Here is a 22,084-nt window from a genome sequence, read left to right as displayed (position 1 = left end):
TGGTCCAAAATTGCAGAAATAACAAACCTAGTTGACATGGTCCAAAATTGCAAAAATAACAAACCTAGTTGGCATGGTTCAAAATTGCAGAAATAACAAACCTAGTTGACATGGTTCAAAATTGCAGAAATAACAAACCTAGTTGGCATGGTCCAAAATTGCAGAAATAACAAACCTAGTTGACATGGTCCAAAATTGCAAAAATAACAAACCTATTTGTCATGGTTCAAAATTGCAGAAATAACAAACCTAGTTGACATGGTTCAAAATTGCAAAAATAACAAAATTGGCATGGTCCAAAATTGCAAAAATAACAAAATTGGCATGGTCCAAAATTGCAAAAATAACAAACCTATTTGTCATGGTTCAAAATTGCAGAAATAACAAACCTTGTTGACATGGTCCAAAATTGCAGAAGTTTCCATCACAACATTCGTAACATCTTTCAACACTTAGACGTTTCCTTCTGCCAGCTATGTTGTTCTCGAGTGTACACAGCTAAAATAAATATGATGACGTATATTGTTTTAACATATTATCAATCTGATTAAAATTAGCTTCTTCATAACCCTAAGCTACATGCAGCAAATAACATACCCCCGGAACAACCGGAACATTTCACCTATTATTCCGAAGTTTCACGGAAACGGTCGAGAAGATGCGATTCTGTATTGCATGTGGACCGCTTGCAAGATGCCAGCTTATCAACCCTGGGTTACAATCGATATTGATTAAATATGTTTAAACTAACAGATACACTGACATTTAACATAAAAAAGCAACGTTAATCAAACTGACTTGATCATTGTTAAGAATTTTAACTCGAATTTCCTAAAAAAATCGACTGTTTTAAAGGGACTCCACTGAGGTTTTTTCAAACATGACGGTCCTGGAAATATTTTTGACATTAATGTTTCATTTGATGTAAGTCTTTATCAATAATTGACATGTAATTGTAAACTTTCAGATAATTCTGTCACTCTTTTTTCATACTGATTTTATTATTTCTGAAAAATGATCCAATAATGTTACGTATTGTTACGCTTTTTACTGAAACTGGGCTAAGAATAGCACAAAAATATGATTTTCAATTTATTCTTAGTATATTTTTTAAATATCTTTTGCATATCTTTCCGTTTTAAGTGCTCCAGTTGATCTATGTAAGAAATTCAATGTTTATTTTTTAAGGCTTATGGACTTCAGTGGAATTCCTTTAAGTTCATAATTTACAAGTCCCTTATAAAAGGAAAAAATTCAGGGGAGTAAGTACTACCTGCTTTGAAGCGCAGCCCCAGTTATATTCGGCTGTTCCATTATCTGTCTCGACTACCTCTTTAAAACAGCGCTATAAAAGTAATAATATGATATGTTTTGATTTTTATGTATTACGGATCCTGTAACTCGATTTTTTTATGGTTCTATATCATAAATATAATGCTCAAATGAAGATTTATCATTATTGTAAGTTCCAAAAAGCATTATTTGTAAAGATATTACCGAATTTACATTTCATGTTAATAAAGGGAGGTAATTAGAAATTTATTTTTCTATAAAATCTAAGTCAGATTTTTCAATAAGAAATGAAGGCATATAATTTAATTATTACATATGGGGACAAATATTTGCTGTACATATTTTACATATTCTTCGATTTTTGCAAATTGTTTTAGAAGCATAATTGTATCATATATAAAATTTCACTTAAATGTGGTAACAACCTTAATTACAACATGCATAATCTTTAACACAATCAAATGCAAGATAGTTATCATTACACGCCAATCAATCCAATTTTAGAAACATTACATATTTCATAGACACCATCATGTGCATCTGATTGGTCTAGACATTTACTGTTGTTGTGATTTCAATTTACATAATATTTCAAGTTAGTTAACAATGCTTCTACTCTTTTACGTGCCCTTGACTTAAATGATTTGACCGTCGGACATTCAAAACAATATACTACAACGGAATTTTAATAAAAAAATACTCTGATTGGTCTATGCATTTACTGTTGTTGTGATTTCTTTTTACATAATATTTCAAATAAAATAATAAAATATGTTTTTTATTTATTTTACGTGCCTTTGAGTTAAATAATTTGACCGTCGTATACTTCAACGGAATCTTAATGAAAATATAAACATTAAGTTAATTCCTTTCACCTAAGCTTTTTCCTTTTCTTATCTGATTTAATCGTTTCTATACGTGAAGCAAAAAACAAACATTTCAAACATTCCTATACTTGCATATTTGAGCGTTTTTTTTTCTCATACGTACGTACTTAACGTTTCTCGATTGTATCTTTTAAGAGCATTCCCCCAATGCTATGGCAAATTTGCCAAAAAACTGTTGGTCTGAAAGCTACGAACAATTGCATTTCTTTCCTTTTTTTATTATTTGTACACTTAATTTTAATATGATTTTGTGCTTTCGTAATGTTTATGCATTGTATTAAAGTGACAAGATTCGGATTACCTCGGCCGCTCCACATGGTTGGAAATTTTTACAAGCGTCTGGATCTGTTAGGTGCTTGCAGTTGAAACATATTGACTCAGAAGACGCCTGATAAACAATGCCAAAACACACTGAAACACAATAAAAAATATGGGAAACTATTATGAACATCATATAATTATGATTACTTCACACCTTATAAGATATAACCAATTAGCCTTCTGCGTTTGAACCACGTGATGTTGCAATAGAAATCACATATCACTTTAGCCTCGTTTCCATTTTCAGAGTCTAAAAACCATATCAAATGCATATCATACCCCGTATAGTTTCTCTTTCATGTCCAAAGTCCAAAATATCTATATCAAATGCATATCGTACCCCCTCGAGTCTTGTTTCCATTTTTGGAGTCCAAATCAAATCAAATCCTTACTGTACTTGAAGCAACAAAGTTCTGTCAAAATGTCAAAAAATATTGTTTGGTCGTAAGTTTAAATGCTAAGTGATATATTCATAAACATAGTGGTCGCAGATCTAAGCTTAATTTTACAACGCATCCGAGCAAAAGTGTTCTATATAAAGCAAATTTAGAATACATTCCAAATCTTGCATTATATATCATTGCAAAAAGAAAGGCATTAAACTACGTTAAACGGAGTTGCAAGATTACTATGTATAAATCTACTTAGTCATTATTTGTGTCATGATATCATTTCAAGAACCTAATCAACAAAACACCGATGCAAAGGCCAAAGGTTACGCCGAAGGTCATGGTCAAAGCCAGTGATTTAGTTTCTAGTCTTTTGTCTCGTGACATGCATTCGAAAAAAACTCGATGATTAGCAAAGTCCAAATAAGTTTTTGATCTGCTGAAAAAAATTAATTATATATTTTCATGCAAGTATCAAAGCGCTTCAAGCCTTTTGTAAATTCATAATAATACAGGTGGTACTACTTTCAACTCGAATGTAGGGGCAAGAGGCGGACATGTGATAATGACTACAAAATACGGTTTGCAGCTTTAGAAGCTTTCGTTTCTAAAACAGAATGATGTTTGTCATCATAATTCATTAAAAAGCAAAAACGTCAGCGTTTGCAGAAATTTTGTACTTAATTTATTGTTTCAAAGCTTATTCCAGTAAAACGTTTTTGTTTGTACATTTGTGTATTTTGTTCTAGCGAATGCTCTACTATAATAGCGCGTCGAAATCGTATCATCCACATTATTTCAAATAAGGCATAACTACAAGTACCGTGAGTACTTTGATTTTTCAATATTTCCAATTTAATGTTTATAAATGGACAATGTATATTGTTTACTTTACTTTATGAACAGTTGATATTTGATTGTCAATCTTAAAGTACAAAGAAATCAGGCGACAACTTTAAACAAATTCAATGTGTTATTTTGTAATTCAGGAGTCATTATTTTCAGATTAAGCAATATTGGATTAATGTTGGATTGTTATTGGATTGATATGAGATTAACATACCTGTCACTAATATAGAAATACATCCATTCATTTTTATTAGTCTTTATAACGTTCTATGCTCTAAACACACTGACATGTACTATACCACTCGAAAAATTAAACGCTTTCATGTAAGACAATTACAGAGTGAGACTTTCAAATTTAGTACGCATCAGTTACTGACTTGATAGAATCGCAAAAAGCCTCCAGTACTGGACCTGCGAAAACTATACACGAAATGACGGACAAAAAGTACGATTTCAATTGAATGTAGATTAGACGTTTGGCGGCGTGATCGAATGGTTAAAGCGTTGGACGTTAGTAATCTAAGGATTGCTGTCCGCGTGGGTTCAAACCCTGACAGGGGCAAGCCGTTGTTTCCTTAAGAAAGAAATTTACATTCATTGCTCAGTACTGGTTGGTTTCAGGAACGGATTCGAGAGTGTTCAATAAGCTCATAGCTTCTAACAAAATCGAACTAAAATAAATTTGTATAAACTAAACTTAAGTATGAGAGCATTTTTCCGTGGGATTCTTGAATGTATTTTAGTCCCATACACTAGAACAGAAAAGGCACTTAGAAAAACTAAAATGTTTATTGCCACATATGAATATACTTTTATATCAGGGCCGGCAGTTCTTTTTCTGTACAGTATATCAATAATTGGAACAAAGGACTCTATGACATCACAGATAAGAACAACAAATAACTTGACCCCATTCTCTGTGAATGTAGATTGTAGACGTTTGTTGATCTGTTAACATCTGATTCAAGTCACGCCTTTACTTATCACAAGATCCCACCAAGAATTCCTGTTTTGTAAACTAAATTCTTCTTCAACATTTACAAGGACAAATGCGTTTTGTACTTTTGCATTTTGGAATTCCTGGGACTCTGGTACATTAGTTTAAATAATATTTATTTAAATTTGTTCAACATAAACATATACAGTAAGCATATACAAACACATTGAAAGATTTCATGGATTGGATTTGACTTATGTACATTCCTTTCAACATATAAGGTGCTTGCAATAGAAAAAATTTTATATGCACATATGAATAATACAAAACAAAGTAAATCAGACTAAAATGAATACGTACTCGGGTACATTAGATATATATACATGTATACCAAATGGTAATTATAATAAAACCTGCAGTTTTTAATAATAACAATAATAATGATGATGATGATGATGATGATGATGATGATGATGATGAATAAAATTATTAAGAATTGATAATCCTTGGAGTTACCATCACACCAGACCTATCATTGAAATGCCACATCGACAACATAACGGAAAAAGCCAACTCAACCCTAGCTTTCCTGCGCCGAAACATCCGGTCAAGCCCACCAGATGCCAAAGCCAAAGCCTACAACACCTACGTACGGCCAAGCGTCGAGAATGCCTCCTCTGTATGGTCATCTGCTGCTGACAGCCACATCAACCAACTAGAGATGGTCCAAAGAAGAGCAGCACGATTTGTTAAGAATGACTACTCACGCCAGAGCAGCGTCGCTCACTACACTGGACCACTCTACAGAAGGGACAGGACATGGCAAGAGTCACCGTGCTCTACAAGATCAAGCATGATCACCAATCACACCAGATCCCCCGCTATGTAATGCAAGAACATCAAGAGGCAACCCACAACAACTCAGCCAGCTCACATGTAAGAAATCTGTGTACCAGAACAGCTTCTTCCCGGCCACCATCATCCTCTGGAATCGCCTACCCATACAAGTTATTGAGAAATCAACCTTGGAGGGGTTCAAGTCGGCGCTGATGAAACACACTACCACCAACTAGACACATTGCCAGTTTTTACTAGTTTTTAAGAAGATGTAAATAGACAATTTTTATCTGTAAAGAGGAAACCAATTGCTGCGCATGTACATAGTTTTAGTTTCATCGTGATAATGCTCTATAAAGAGTGAGGCGTTTACTGAAGAAGATGATGATTATGATGATGATGGCGTATTGCAAGCGAATCATTTTACGCTTCAGCGGTGGTTTTTTGTTGTTGTTTTTTCAGTGTTGCTCACGTAAAACAATTATATACAATTGAAATGATTCCTTTTGCAGAAAATTAAATCAATGTTGCACTTTTAGAACGTTTCGGCAGTCACGGAAGAATGATTTTGCTGAAATCATATGAAGATGTAGGAGTCGGCCCACTGAATTTTCGCCCTATTTATCCTCTATATAGGAAATTCGTCACATGTAAGACTAAATTCTGGACACAGCTTATCTGGTACAGGCATTTGCTCGCTATAAATTTTAACAACAATGCTATCCAACTAAAGTCAGCACAACAAAAACAATAATATATAAGCCCTAAATTATAATAAGATAATAATACATAAGGACTTTTTCTGGAGCTTTGAATTTGTGTGATCAATATAAAACAATCCAAATAACAACTAGGCTGTATTCCGGTGCATAGTATTCCTGAAACCTTCAACCCAGAAATGAAGTCCTGCAAATATATACAAAAGAAACAATATTTAAGATACTAGTACTCAGAAATGACACTTTTTGTAAAATGTAAACAGTCTAAGCAGGGATGATTTGAAATGAACCATTGCAAAATTTAAAAGACCTATTTTTACTACAACGGGCTGGGTCTTATTCCGCACCGAGGACACCTTATATTAAAAAAGTTGGATATGTTTAATGTGAAAATTAGAAGACCAGTTAGAATCTAGCATACAAAATGCTTTTTGGTAGTAGGTTATAACAAAGGGAAATTGAAAAGCTATCCTTATTAATTAAACATTATAAAACCTTTAAAGAGTCCCCATATTGTTCCTCTTAGCCTCGTTTTTATTACTCTTCCTTGTCCAAAAATGTCCATATTAAATGAATATTGTGCTTGAAGCTTGCGTCTCGTTCTGTGTTGTCGTCCAGAAGAATTCAGTATTGTACTAAATAATGTATGATAACATCATAATACAGTATAAATAGGATGTAGATCTTGATAAACATTTTCAGTAAACACTATTATCTATTCAATACTATGAGGTTGTCATACATTGTTGAGTACAATTATGAATTCTATTGAATGAGTAAGGGGTAAAAAAAAGATAAACAAGTATATGATAAAGAAAACATTCAATTTATTTTCGTTTATAAATACGAGATTTATTTTCATCGATAGCCAAGAGTGAAATATGATAAGAAAGAAATGTAAATCCTCTATTTATATTATTTTATATATATACGAGTATATATTATTTTATTCTTATTATTTTGTTGAAATAACTTTTCAGTAATACAAATATTTCTAAATCAATCGATTGCTCAAGATTTCCAGATTTATTTAATACTGCCATGGTTCATAAGAACATGTGCCATAAAATACAAAATTGTGAACATGTAACAACCGGAACACAGAACAGATATACATACAAAAATATACATGAAAAATATGCATTATAATAAACATTATAAACTGGAGAATGAGTGACAATTACCCTCAATTAACTGGACAAAAGTGGTCTTAATTACGGGGTGGTCTTAATTGTGAATATTCTTATCATTGCTTACATACAATTTACCATGGTCTATTTTAGTCATTTTGTATGAACAAACAATATGTATCTTAACCTACAAATACAATATAAAAGTACGTTATAATTTAACAGCTGATGGGAAGAAAGAATTAAATATCAAATTCTATTTGGTCTGATTTCAATATCAATCATTATATGATGTACATATTTCACCCATCAAGTAAGAAATTAATTCTTCACATAATCAACATGCTTAAAGCATCATTCAACCACTCTAAAATTTACTTTTTCACCTTATTTCATACAATATCCCAATGATGTAAGGTGGTTTGGCACCTTGTGAAATCAAGTGTCATGCTTCAGAGCATTCAGACAGATAATAACAACATAACAAATCTAAGATCTTACCATCTAGATAGGTGTTGACTTTAAATCAGTGGTCTCAATAGTGGGATAAAAAAAGAACAAAACAAAGAATTGGGACTTAATCTGGTTGTCTTAAAAGTGGATAAGCGAGGTGGTCTTAATTCTGGATCATGTAACGATTGATATAAAGAAAAGAAAATACCGTACTTTTAAAAAATGGCCTTAATACTGAGGCGGTCTTAATTCCGGATGGTCTTAAGTAGGGATTCTAATGTATATTGTACCCGTAAAATAAAATAAAGATATGACTAGATTCTTAATTTATGCTTCATTAACAAAATTTCTAGGAGACTAATAAAACAACATTATACTCAGTACTTGCATGTTGTAATTATTTCTAAACAAAATAAAGTAAAGTTGTTTTTTTTAATGTAATTTGTTTTTACTATTCATAAGATCTTCAAACTTCAAAGCATTAGGATACCTATAATGATACGGTTTAAAAAATTTACGTCTACTATTAACGAAATGTGAACAATAAAAGAGATAGTGAAAATCGTCACCCAGTTGGTTTGACTCACATAAAGTACATATACGTAAGTTTCTCTCTATATTAGGAATTTACCTTTCCCAATTGGCATTTTATGATTCATACATCTAATTTTTAACACAGCTGAAGACAGATGCCAAGGAAGTACGTAAAAATAATCTTCGAATGCAAGCAATAATTTATATAAACGTAGTTTAAACATTTGCTTAAAGATTGAACATCACTGTTCCAGTTTTGGATGAACTTGTCTTTAACAAGGGTTTGAAATTAAGCGGACTAGGTATACAGTAGATTGACTTAACCAATAATTTGTTTATGCAGCGGTAATTCAGTTCTATATCTCACATATACAGAGTATGCAGTCTTATATAAAATATTACAAATCTCATTATCTTACCATTCAAGAGCTGACACCAGTAGTTCATAATTCTACTTTTTATTTGCAAACACATGGAATTTCAACAAGTTGTTTAACATTTCTGACTATAATATGCTTTGTAAACTATGTGTTTTTGTTAGAAAAATCATGAGCTGTTTTAGATAAACTTTTGCTGACATGTAAATAATTATATATTTTGTTTATCTAATGATATATGCATACAGTTACTTTATAAACAGTACAGTACTAATTTAAGAAATATTTAAAACTGTGTTTTTTTCCATAAAACTTATCCACCTTCCAAATTAATCTCCTTAAATTTGTTTTAGATCTGCATAACGTCTTCAACAAATCTATGTACAGTATCATTATAAAAAGATTCAAGATATTCTATCGCAACAATTTGTACCTGGTCAGTACTATTTTGCGGTTTAAATGGCTGCATCTTATCTCATTATGCATTGTATAATATGTAGAATATACCCGATTATGTTTACAGTTATCTTTGTCCTGCTGCTGCATTTTGCTTGTTGTTTATGTTTCGTGCCCAACCTGGCCTAGTTTTAAGTTGAAAGTTGAGAGTTGCAAAGATATCGGAGTAACTCTAAGTTCACCATATAACATACATGCTTGAGGTCACTTATCTCATGGTCTTTCAAATGATTTCTATTTGAAAGACCCTGCTTAGCTGTATTTAATGGTTCTTTCCTACTCTTAGTGGTGATTACTTTTCTTTTCGGTACTTTCCGATTAATTAGGATCCAAAAATGGCGACGAGCCCAGGAATTTCCTGGTCAGTCAACATTAAACCCCTTTTGTCGGCTTCATATTCATCTTTTAACAAAGATTTCCTTCTAGAGTTTAGTAACGCAGTTATAGCAAGGTGAGACTTAATAGATATTTTATGATATTTTTTGATTTTACAATCATTTATCGATTTTCTGCGCCGTAACTTTCATTTTCATCAAATAATTAGTGGGTGGGGTACATCTATTTTTTTTTCAGAAAATCAAAAACATTGCTATATAGATTAAGTTGATTTCTTGAATGTCATTGTTTGCTGATTATAATCCTCCCCCAAAATAATGAAGGAGTCCTATGATTTGTGGGAAAATGTCACATATTATAATAAAAACAAAATTATGCCCAGGACCTGGACCAGGTCAATATCACAGGGTCTAGCATGCCTATTATTGCATGGAGCACATAACATTGAAGTATAATTGCCAAAGCTTCTGTTAATGGAAGTTTTGGGGTCATTTACTCCTTTATTTTGGCTTGTGAAACCCAAAATGTAATGCTTTTCCTTCCTTTATATCTACATTACCGCATGATTACCCTACCAGACGTTAGTCGGACCCCAGCTTGAATATGGTTCTGAAGTATGATCTCCCCACACCAAAACTCAAATAGATCAAATCAAAAGTGTCAGACAAAGAGCAGCCCGATGGATTTAAGCTAGACTATGGTCAGACCTCTAGCGTTACAGACATGCTTCACTCCCTTAACCTTTGAAAACTGGAACTCAGACGTACAGATGATAGGTTATCCCTTCTCTATAAGATTCACCCTGGTCTGGTTGCTATCCCTTTAGAAGAATATTTGAGACCTCTGTCCTGAATATCATGCCATGGCCATCCCTTGTGTTTTAAGTTATTCACAGCAACTTCAGACTATTATAAAGTCTCATTCTTTCCTAGGACGGTATACCACTGGAACCACCTACCCCCTGCAGTTGCCCTACTCCCTAACCCCAGAGCTGTTCAGTGCAGCCATAGCTTGCATCGAACATGTCTCTTCCTAGTTTTCCAGCCCCTAAACTTTTTTAATTATTCTTTTATCCTCTATAAACAACTCCTTTTAACTTTCTTGTGATTTTTGATGAGCAGACATGTCCCCAGGAGGGGTTTGACATTAACAGAAGATAGATAGATAGATGTATATAATGTGACTTCCAGAGTTAGAGATTTAGCAGTCTCTGACTTCCAAATTTTGAAACTTAATGGAAGCCCTGATTGCATCATTTGTAATCTCCCTGACATCCCATAATTATCCAACAAACACTCAATATCAGCAAAAAGCTTTAGTGAATTAACTAACCATTAATGCAGTCATCGAATTTAGCACTGGCACGGTGGCCCATGGCCAGTGATAATTAGTTTGGGCCAGTGAAAATTTTAAGAAAATTTAGTTAAGTATATGGTAGAATAAATTCAAAACTGGAATTCGGGCTAGTGAATTCAAAATCTTGAATTCATTGACTGTTAATGATTTATAAACATCATTAACATGTTGAACATTTATATTAAACATGTTGCATAATATCTCAATGTACATTTGTAGCGTTAGCTGTTAAAAAGCAATGAAAAGGCACTTGTAATTGCAAAGTTATGTTGTGGTGTGCATCATCCGGCCTTGAATAAGGTTTCGGGGTCTTCCTGTGTGCTGTTTGGTTTATCACTTACCTCCAAATTAAATGGACATTATTACATACAGCTCAATTAAGTCTTTTAATAGCATATTAAGAAAGACATTATTTTCCATTTAGGTTTATCCGCTTACTTACTGACTGAATTTGCGTAATTAATGGTTTTGCTCTGCTTTTAATTTGTAACGGTCCATTTAAAGTCATGGGATTTGTATATAAAAAATGAGATAGTACCAATAACAGTATAGAGCCTGGTCAAAATGAATTGAGGACTAAATTGAAATAATTAGTCTGGTTCTTTACTTGATACAGAGTTACAAGTTACTTGTGGTTCCAGCAGACTAAGGCATACATGTAGTTTTCTTGTTTATTTATTAGTGAATCTTGTTTTCAGTGAAAAAGATATACTCAAACATGAAGATGTGTATGAACCATTCTACTCTTCATTTGTTGCCTTGGCAGCCCACTACCTTAGTGCCAGTGCTGGGGAAGGTAAGTGTATAAATAACATTAAACTTCTGACAGTGTAGCTTTTTTCTTGTCAATTTCAATTTTGTCTGTATACTTCAGGGCTCATCCTGGGTGGAAATTTTAGGGAGAAGTGACTTCCTCGCGAAAAATAGGGAGAAGGGAAACAACCCAATGTGTATGCATTAACATGCATAGCTATACATCCTTTAACTATAATATAAACACAATCTATTTATCAGCTATTTATAAGCTTCCTCTACATATTTGTTTATGTATTTTCATGTAGATTTATTGATAATAATGTGTAAGAAAAATTATGATGAATAAATTAATTCTGTATCTTATGTCCCAGATTAATTTTACATTATTACTTTCAATATAAAGTTACATTGGATATTGATTAACAATATCTGCCTAATCTGTTCTAAATACAGAACTTTTTTAAAGACCTTACATGTTGTTATGCCACATTTATGTGCATATAATTATGCTTATAAAACAATTTTCAAACATGGAAGAATATGTAAAATATTTACTGCAAACATTTGTGCACATTATATTTGATCACTAAAATTATATACATTCATTTCTTATTGAAAAATGCGACTGAGAAATTATAGAAAAGAAATTTCTAATTACCTCCCTTTATTTTCATGAAATGTTAAACTCGTAATATCTTTATAAATAAAGCTTTTTGATATTTACAATAGTGATAAATCTTAATCTGAGCGTCATATTTTTGACATTAAAACACATATCTATATTAAAACAATAAGAACACTTCTTTCCTGACAAATTTTGTTGTTATATACATGTACACATGATATGCATGCCGATCATTATTCGTAGTTTTTCCGGGATGTCGTGCCCACGTGCGTAAGATGTGTCAAATTTGGCATTTCTACAAAGATAACAATGCCAAACACTCTCATTGTCTACAACATACCAATCGTAAAATTTTTGCGAATTGGCTTTCTTAAATTTTCGCGTAGATGTATCAGAATCAGTAACTTTCTTTTACTGCTAGTTTTGGGCATTTCGTAGCCATGACGTGAGCGACAACAATTTTTAATTGATTTTAACGGACTGAAATCATTCAAAATATGATTAAGTTTTTAATCCAGTCGCTAATCATGAATGAAATTAATTATTTTAAATTGACTAACAGTTTTGTGATAGCCGTGAAAAACCCATTGCACATCACCTTAACTCGGGTTAAACACCGCGTGTATATCAATTAGGGAAGATTTGCACGTGTTCAGATAATCGGGAAAAAACAATCTATAATTATCGCATTATCCGGTATTAAACTCACAAAACTGTCACACAATTAAACCCGTTTCGGGCCGATGCTCGATTTATTTACTGATTAGAGTAGGCGGTCTATCGCTTAGTATACAGGTAGACGGGTAGTATAAAGCGACGCTCTGATTGGATAATGATAATTAGCAGTCGTCATATGGGCGGATACAATCTCTGCTCTTTACATCGCCAAGTAATTACTCCTTGGGAATTAAGATTTTATCGGCGATGTTGACTTCTCTTTGATCAATTGGGAGAGCGAAATGGAAATATACACGGCGAAGTTATCGCCTGAATCGCCCTTCCGGATGAGCCCTGGACTACTTTAAGACCCCCCCCCCCCCCCCTCCCCTTATCATTACAAGAATTTATAAAATTAAAGTTTCTGACCAATCAAATACCTGGGATGATCCTAGTTTTAATACAGAACTTTATATTTCTTCATAACATAAGACGCAAGTTCGAGAAAGAAAACTCAACAAATCAGCTAAAATCTTGACTTCTCAAAATTAATTCATAATAATAGTGTCTATTGTAGCAGGGGGCTGGGGCGATTCACTCATATTTTTGAGAATTCCCCGGCAGGGGGAAAATTTTACATAGAGAAAGAAGGAAAGAGATCAACAAATGTAATAAATTCTCACTTTCCAATAAAAATTCCGCCTGCTTTTCGAATCCTAGAATAGAAACATGAGTATAAAAAAACAATGTTAAAACTATCACATGTATTACAGTGGCAGCACCTCATTTATCCAGTATCACTGGAGCTTGCAAGGTTCTGCTGGAATTCCTGCTACAGAGACTTCAAAATCAAACTGACAGCTGTACCATATCTGCAGTAAGTATACAATTATATACCAGGCCTTTGTGCGTGGGTTATGTAGCCAAAGTAAATTCACATTCCTAATTAAAGAATTTTACTGATAGGGTTCTCGGTGACACTTCTTTCGGCGTTCCAGTACACATGTTTATTACGGCTGGACTCATATATTTGAAAGCAAGGATTCCGTGTACGCTTAATTTTGCCTGGGGACGGATAATTATTACAATTTACAGTCTATTTTTCAAAGCATCTTTATTTATACATGTACATATTGTCATATAGACCAGTATATAGATACATGTATTTGGTAAGAATGTACTTAATTTTATATTTATATTTAATTATTTTTAGATATAGTGTATCAATGATGATGTTATATTTTATTTTTAGAAATACTTGATGATCTTGATCAAAGGTCTTTGTATAGGACTTGGATGCCTGCCAAAGTCAGACGTTGTCACATTCAATGCTATGTTGAAATCAGCACAGTTCCCACCTAATGTTAGAGACACAGAAAATGGTATGTCATATTTGCCTCTTACAATTTTATGCACCAGTTTGATGTGACAGGTTCCCCTACCCCTGAGAAATAGGATGGACTTATCATTTTTGTGTCGCCTCTATGGAGTAGTGGCGACATATAGGGATCACTTCTCCGTCGTCCGTCTGTCCGTCCGTCATAAAACTTGTCCGAACTACTCCTCATAAACGACTAGTGCAATTTCATCCAAACTTTGCAGGAATGATCAGTACCAAGTTTAGTTGTGCATATTGTCAGCATTTTCCGGTTCAATGATTTTTGTCAGAGTAATGGCCCTTTGAATAATTTTATTTTTAAAGTTTGTCCGGACTACTTCTCTTATACCACTAATGCAATTTCAATGAAACTTTACAGGATTGATCTGTAGCTCAAGTCCCTGCGCGTGTTGCACGGGTTTTCCGGTTGAATGAATTTTGGCCGAGTTATGGCCCTTTGATAAAAAGGTGTTTTTTTCTGTGTGTTGCCAGATACACAAAAGCTTGTCCAGACTACTCCTCATAAACTACTAATGCAATTTCATCAAAACTTTGCAGGAATGATCAGTACCAAGTCTAGTTGTGCATATTGTCAGCATTTTCCGGTTCAATGATTTTTGTCAGAGTTATGGCCCTTTAAATATTTTTATTTTTAAAGTTTGTCCTGACTACTTCTCTTATACCACTAATGCAATTTCAATGAAACTTTACAGGATTGATCTGTAGCTCATGTCCTTGCGCATATTGCACAGGTTTTCCGGTTGAATGATTTTTGGCCGAGTTATGGCCCTTTGATAAAAAGGTGTTTTTTTCTGTGTGTTGCCAGATACACAAAAGCTTGTCCAGACTACTCCTCATAAACTACTAATGCAATTTCATCCAAACTTTACAGGAATGATTAGTATAGTCTAGTTGTGCACTGTCCGTCTGTCACAAAACTTGTCCCAACATGAAATTGGCCATCATGAGGCGACACATGTGATCACTGATCGCTCTTGTTGGATTATCAATCATCACTTGTACTTCAGCGAATGTTGGGGGTTCTTTGATTACAACTTACAGTTTCATAAGCGAAATAAAGAATTATTATATCTATGGTTAAATGTTTTTTTTTATTGTTTTGTCTTGTTTTGTCAAACTTAGTTTTAAGGATAATCCGATTTAAGTTAAAGTATCAAGATACATGTACCTAAACTTTAACTGTCCATACTTTTATGTTGGGTTAGACAGGTTTCAATGGTTTGATACTGTTTGCACAGGCTACCTAATGCAGCAGAGCATGTGTATTTTGGCACTCTATCGGAAATATGTCAGGGGCGATCAAGGTCAGATTGAATCCTATACAGAGTGAGATGTTTTAAGCTACATTAAAATCCTTTGTGTTATGTCTTTGATATGTTTAATTGTTCGTGATGTTAGACGATGTTAAATAATAAAAAAATCATTTCATAGCTGAGGCAAGTGAAGAGACTCCTAAAGAAGTAAAGAGAGCCAGATTAGAATCTGAAGTGAACTTATTTGATCAGATGACGTCAGTATTTGACGAGATAGTGTCACCAGCGCCACCTATATCAACAAAAACTGAAACGGCCCCGGCCGAGACTATTACAGTGGACGGTGATGTAACCATTGTACATATTACAGACAATTCCGAAGAAATGAAGGTAATGAGGTGTTAAAGGTCGTGCCTCCAGATTTATGTTACAAAAAATTATGACAATTTAGAAAATGTTCTGAATACCAAACAAAAAACATTGTCAAGTGTACTAAAGTGAAAAGAAAAACTGGTTTAAACTACCTTAGGCGTTTAAAATTCACAAAAAATATATATGAAAAATTTCAGAATTTATTTGCCATAAGAAACCTTGCATGCCTGGCACAGCTTAATGGAGGCAATATTTTGCTGGATGTTTGTTTTGAATTGACGTTCTTGAACCGATACATACAAAGATACAAGGACGCCATTTCCGGTTCGGCTTTCGTGATGCCAGCTACCTTGTCTGATGCCTTGACAACCAGGAACTGGTAAGATTGTTTTCTAAGTAACATTTTTTTGTGCGGCAAGTCAGAATCACGTATTGTTTCAAGTGACTGCTGAAATTCTCTTTATCAGGTTTAAGCCTATGGCAGCTGATGCAGATTTTAGCCTTTTTTAACCAGTTTGTACGTAATTACAGGGAACGTCTGTCGCCAAGTGGTTAGGGTCGTTGAGTTCAAACCATATGCCTTTCAACGCTGTAGGTTTTAGCCGCGCATCTTCGGATTCTTTCATGTGGGAAGTTATCCAGATAGCTTTCGGAATATCAGTGGTTCTACTCAGTTGCCCATTTGTGCGTGAAAAGGACAGAAAGACACCTGAGGTTTTCCTTCACCAGTAAAACTGGCAAGTCGCCATATGACCTATGCTGTGTTGGTACAATGTAAAATCCATGAAAAACTCACCAAAATACTAAGTACTAGCCAAGATCAGCAGGCACTTTCTTGCAAGCCAAAAATTAAAAAAAAAAACATTAAAAAAAGACCAAAACAACTCTTACAGAATATACCATTTAATTTCATTTCAATGATGACTACAAATGTATTTAACTTTTGTTTGTTAAATATTTGTGATTGTTTAGTTTTCAGTTGTTGTTGAATGATATATCAATAGTATGGCGAGTGTTTTCACTGCCGATACTCGAGCCCTTGACCGTGAAGAGACTGGAAAAGATCATTACTGTCACAATGGGATGTCTGTATGCGGCTGTTACCGTGGCAACGACAAATACGATCATGAGTCTGGCAAGTGGTACACCTACGAAAACAACGCCAGCCTCAAAAGAAGAAGATATAGACAATTATGGAATAAATATTGTACATAAAACAGTAAGTGTATCTCCTCAGATCTTTAATTAATTGAAACAGTTTATCGTTACATTAGACACATAGGTAGGTTACAAATTATTGAAGTACGGTCTTACTATGTGCATTCAGTGACTTTTGTCTGCAGCGACCACTTTAATTTACAATTATTATATATTATAAATGTATATAAATGAAGTAGAAAAACTCCCACACGGCTAAGGAAAGATATCGACATGATTAAATTTTTTCCTTTTTCTCATGCTTTGTCGTAAGAGACCATTGTATTAAGCGAAGCGACCAATTTTGGGTATTTTCCTTAAATAGTCGCTTAATACAAATTTGACTGTATCTCAGTTTTGGTGTTGTCTAAAATATTTTTAGAAAAGTATTTAACATTTTTGTTACTGATAATAGCATAATAGGCCTAGCTCCTTCCTTTATTTCAGAAGTAGGAAAATGATTAAAATGTTTCGAAATACATGCCACAAGGGCCAGTTTTGCAACTTAAGAAATTAATGAATATTGTTGAGGAAGCATGTGCAAACTGAAGAAGCTATGCTTTCAAATATGTTCAGCTGAGCACCTGAAAAATGTCATTAGGTGTCCTTGACCAGGTGGTTACGGTTGTTGATTTCAAAACCACATGCCCATGTTGGCTGTAGGCATATGAGTCCTAATACAGCTTTTTTATTAGCTCACCTGTCACAAAGTGACAGGGTGAGCTTTTGTGATCGCTTTTCGTCCAGCGTCCGTCCGTCGTCCGTCCGTAAACTTTTGCTTTAAATGACACCTCCTCATAAACCACTGAGCCAATTTCATCCAAACTTCACAGGAATGTTCCATTGGTGGTCACCTTAAAAAATTGTTCAAGGAATTTAATTCCATGCAGAACTCTGGTTGCCATGGCAACCGAAAGAAAAATCTTTAAATATCTTCTTTTAAACAACCCTAAGAGCTAGAGCTTAGATATTTGGCATGAAACATCTTCTAGTGAGTGTCTACCAAGTTTGTTCAAATAAAAGCCTTGGGGTCAAAATTGGCCTCGCCCCAGGGGGTCATTGATTTTCCCTATATGCATATAGTAAAAACTTAAAAAATCTTCTTTTAAAGTTAGCTCACCTGTCACAAAGTGACAGGGTGAGCTTTTGTGATCGCTTTTCATCCGGCGTCCGTCCGGCGTCCGTCCGTAAACTTTTGCTTTAAATGACATCTCCTCATAAACCACAGAGCCAATTTCATCCAAACTTCACAGGAATGTTCCTTTGGTGGTCACCTTTAAAAATTGTTCAAAGAATTTAATTCCATGCAGAACTCTGGTTGCCATGGCAACCGAAAGAAAAATCTTTAAATATCTTCTTTTAAACAACCCTAAGAGCTAGAGCTTAGATATTTGGCATGAAACATCTTCTAGTGAGTGTCTACCAAGTTGTTCAAATAAAAGCCCTGGGGTCAAAATTGGCCCCGCCCCAGGGGGTCATTGATTTTCCCTATATGCATATAGTAAAAACTTAAAAAATCTTCTTTTAAAGAACCCAAAGAGCTAGAGCTAAGATATTTGGCATGAAACATCTTCTAGTGAGTGTCTACCAAGTGTGTTCAAATAAAAGCCCTGGGGTCAAAATTGGCCCCGCCCTGTGGGGTCATTGATTTTCCCTATATGCATATAGTAAAAACTTAAAAAATCTTCTTTTAAAGAACCGTAAGAGCTAGAGCTTAGATATTAAGCATGAAACATCTTCTAGTGAATGTCTACCAAGTTTGTTCAAATAAAAGCCCTGGGGTCAAAATTGGCCCCACCCAAGGGGGTCATTGATTTTCCCTGTATGCATATAGTAAAAACTTAAAAAATCTTCTTTTAAAGAACCCAAAGAGCTAGAGCTAAGATATTAAGCATGAAACATCTTCTAGTGAGTGTCTACCAAGTTTGTTCAAATTAAAGCCCTGGGGTCAAAATTGGCCCCACCCCGGGGGGTCATTGATTTTCCCTATATGCATATAGTAAAAACTTAAAAAATCTTCTTTTAAAGAACCCAAAGAGCTAGAGCTAAGATATTTAGCATGAAACATCTTCTAATGAGTGTCTACCAAGTTTGTTCAAATAAAAGCCCTGGGGTCAAAATTGGCCCCGCCCCAGGGGGTCATTGATTTTCCCTTTATGCATATAGTAAAAACTTAAAAAAACTTCTTTTAAAGAACCCAAAGAGCTAGGGCTAAGATATTTAGCATGAAACATGTTCTAATGGGTGTCTACCAAGTATGTTCAGATAAAAGCCCTGGGGGTCAAAACTGGCCCCGCCCGGGGGGGGTCATTGATTTTCCTTATATGTGTATAGCAAAAACATAAAAATCTTCTTTGAAAAAACCCAAATAGCTAGAGTTTAGATATTAAGCATGAAACATCTTTAAGTAAATATCTACAAAGTTTGTTCAAATAAAAGCCCGGGGGTCAAAACTGGCCCCGCCCCAGGGGTGTCATTGTTTTTAACTATATGTGTATAGTAAAAACTTTAAAAATCTTCTTTTAAAAAAGCCAATGAGCTAGAACTTAGATGTTTAGCATGAAACATCTTCTTATGGGTGTCTACCAAGTCTGTTCAAATAAACAAATAAAAGCCCTTGGGTAAAAATTGGCCCGGGGGTGGGGGGGCCTTTATACAGGTGAGCGACCTCAGGGCCATCATGGCCCTCTTGTTCTTTAACTGAACTTTTCTCAGGAGGCTGTCCAGCTAGCTTACAGAATTTCTGTGGTTCTACTCAGGTGCCTGCTTTTGCCTGAAATAATATGTGGAGGGACACAAACCTGAGGTCTTCCTCCACTAGTAAAGCTGGAAACTCACCTTATGACCTTTACCTGCCAATGTGTAGAAAGAAAAGAAAATTGTTTATTTGAATGTTATATTTGAATATTTACAGCTGGAGATTTACCACAATGTGTCACAAGCCATTCATAACTCAACAAGAGCAGGTGGAAATGTATGTATTTGACTTATACATGTATTTATAAAGTTTACAATCAATTGTAATGTAAAAGCTGTAATTATACAGAGCAATGGCTGCAGAGCAATAATCTCTTAAACAAAAAACAACATTATCAAATATTTCCAAATAAGACGTATAAAGTAGTGTTGTCATTGATTCAGTGTAAAACATATCAACTATATATCCATATTGAATTACAAAAATCAACAATTCACCAATATATCGATAATTCCCATAATTACTTGTTTGTCATTTACTTTCATGCCTGTTTGATTGATTTCTGATTTAAAAACATGTTCTGTTCAGTGTCTTGTTTAGAAAAGCCCTTTAGTTGCATGAATTTTTTTCCAGACCATATTTTTTTGTCATCATTGCTGTGAAATATTTCCACTATATAACAACAGCATAAATGTTAGACATGGGCACCTGCTTCTGTATAATTATGTTTTGCGTAAAATTTTTCATAATTTCTAGACATTTAATTAATAAGTCAAAATTATCAATTTTTTGAAATGTGTATAGATTATTGATCAACAGAAAAATATCAACGATACATCGATATTGTTTCTATTGATGACAGCTCTATTATAAAGTCTTCTTTTGAAGAACATCAAAGATTTTTGTCTCCTAAAAAGATGTTGCTTTGAAGAGGTTATTCTGTAGTAAAAACATATTTAGAAATTAGTGATTTCTTTTGTACTTCACATTTATATGTTAATCCATAACCTGCTGTATTTCTATAATGGATCTGTGCAGCTTTGAACTTGGAACAGTCCATTCAAAGTTCAAAGGGATTTCAATATCAATATACATAAATTGAGCTGCCAACAGTATAGAGCCTGGGCAGGCTGACCTGGCACTACACTGGTGGCAAAGGCTTAACGCTTTCGGTTCTAGCACTTTGAGCGTTAAACTTGCATACATTTTGAAAAAAAAACACCCTTTACAAAGCAAATGAATTATGAATGTTGCATTTTTGTCATTCAAAACAAGAAAAATAGATACATGTTTTTATTTGTATATATTTCTGTTTAAACAAATAAAAAAGTAGGTACAGTTGTACTTTATTCAGTGGAAAAGTTATTGGTATGGCAGCATTCAGTTTATTGAATAAATGTTGCATCTGAGTAAACAGTCTTTCCCTTATATTGGACATTTTCAGGACTTCCGTTATTGGAAGTTTAGGTGTCATTTACTCGTGACTTCCAAATTATAATGCTTTTTCCTTTTTACCTGTTATATAATGTGACTTCAAAATGGAAGCCCTGATTATCATATAAATAGTGTTTGCATAAACATGCAATAATACATATAAGATTTCTCCCTAACTTTAGTAATGAAATGGTGTGGAGCAAATTTGAATAAAAATGAAACATCTTAGAACATGTAGAATGAAGTTTTTTTTATACATTTATAGCATCAATTTTGTTTTATTCTTTTTTTTTATTTTTGCATCTAATATATCTATCACATGTTTATCTTAGCTTAAAACTGATGATAATGTTCATTTTCACTAGATTGCTCAGAACTTGAGCCTACTGGCATCCTGGCTATTACTGCAAGGGTTACAGGGTATTTTGACCTTGACCCCTGGAATGATCCTTGAAAGAAAGGACAGTAAGTCCCGCCCATCCAGTGCTAGTGGCACAGAAGCCCAGTCGCCCAGGTCGTCACAGAGTGGTGGGCGGCCAAGCTCAGCTAAAAGGTTTGAGTTTTTCCTCTCTGCCAACCTAGATTTTCCATGTTTAACAATAGATTTGAAGAATGATAAATAGTTTTTGCTGTAAATATGAATGGAATATGAAATTTGTTTGAATAACTTGTTTTAACATATCAACTTGTGAAATATGTTTTATCTGAATTTGGTCGGTTTAGATTTGCTTAGAGTAGGTAAATAAAGAATCTTTTTAGGGGCATCTTATCTTACATGATTAGATTGCTAAATTGTTAAGTTTTTTGCAAGTGCAAGTT

The 22,084-nt window shown here is 34.0% G+C and overlaps 2 protein-coding genes across 2 annotated transcripts in view; one reads left to right on the top strand and one right to left on the bottom strand.

The window, feature by feature from the left end:
- Nucleotides 1-366: 366 nt before the first annotated feature.
- Nucleotides 367-4,043, bottom strand: LOC132715645 (uncharacterized). The gene is made up of 4 exons (XM_060698683.1): nucleotides 3,954-4,043; nucleotides 2,482-2,591; nucleotides 1,274-1,345; nucleotides 367-498 (listed from the first exon to the last, which is right to left on the bottom strand). The coding sequence occupies exons 1-4, from the start codon at nucleotides 3,982-3,984 to the stop codon at nucleotides 367-369; spliced, it is 345 nt and encodes a 114-aa protein (XP_060554666.1). The 5' UTR covers nucleotides 3,985-4,043.
- Nucleotides 4,044-9,508: 5,465 nt separating this feature from the next.
- LOC132715646 (E3 ubiquitin-protein ligase UBR4-like) overlaps nucleotides 9,509-22,084 on the top strand; it is a gene marked incomplete at its 3' end in the record, with an annotated part of 90,391 nt that continues 77,815 nt past the window's right edge. The window contains exons 1-9 of the mRNA XM_060698684.1: nucleotides 9,509-9,633; nucleotides 11,573-11,670; nucleotides 13,686-13,789; nucleotides 14,165-14,294; nucleotides 15,743-15,954; nucleotides 16,134-16,315; nucleotides 16,909-17,155; nucleotides 20,048-20,107; nucleotides 21,631-21,818. Of these exons, the coding sequence (XP_060554667.1) occupies nucleotides 9,518-9,633; nucleotides 11,573-11,670; nucleotides 13,686-13,789; nucleotides 14,165-14,294; nucleotides 15,743-15,954; nucleotides 16,134-16,315; nucleotides 16,909-17,155; nucleotides 20,048-20,107; nucleotides 21,631-21,818 (1,337 nt within the window). The remainder of the gene's footprint in view (nucleotides 9,634-11,572; nucleotides 11,671-13,685; nucleotides 13,790-14,164; nucleotides 14,295-15,742; nucleotides 15,955-16,133; nucleotides 16,316-16,908; nucleotides 17,156-20,047; nucleotides 20,108-21,630; nucleotides 21,819-22,084) is intronic.

The sequence above is a fragment of the Ruditapes philippinarum genome, unplaced genomic scaffold (genome assembly GCF_026571515.1).
Source record: "Ruditapes philippinarum isolate M1 unplaced genomic scaffold, ASM2657151v2 ctg3479_1_1_1_1, whole genome shotgun sequence".
In the NCBI taxonomy this organism is placed as follows: domain Eukaryota; kingdom Metazoa; phylum Mollusca; class Bivalvia; order Venerida; family Veneridae; genus Ruditapes; species Ruditapes philippinarum.
Note: the sequence above shows the minus strand (reverse complement) of the source record. Positions and strands in the feature narration are given on the sequence as shown.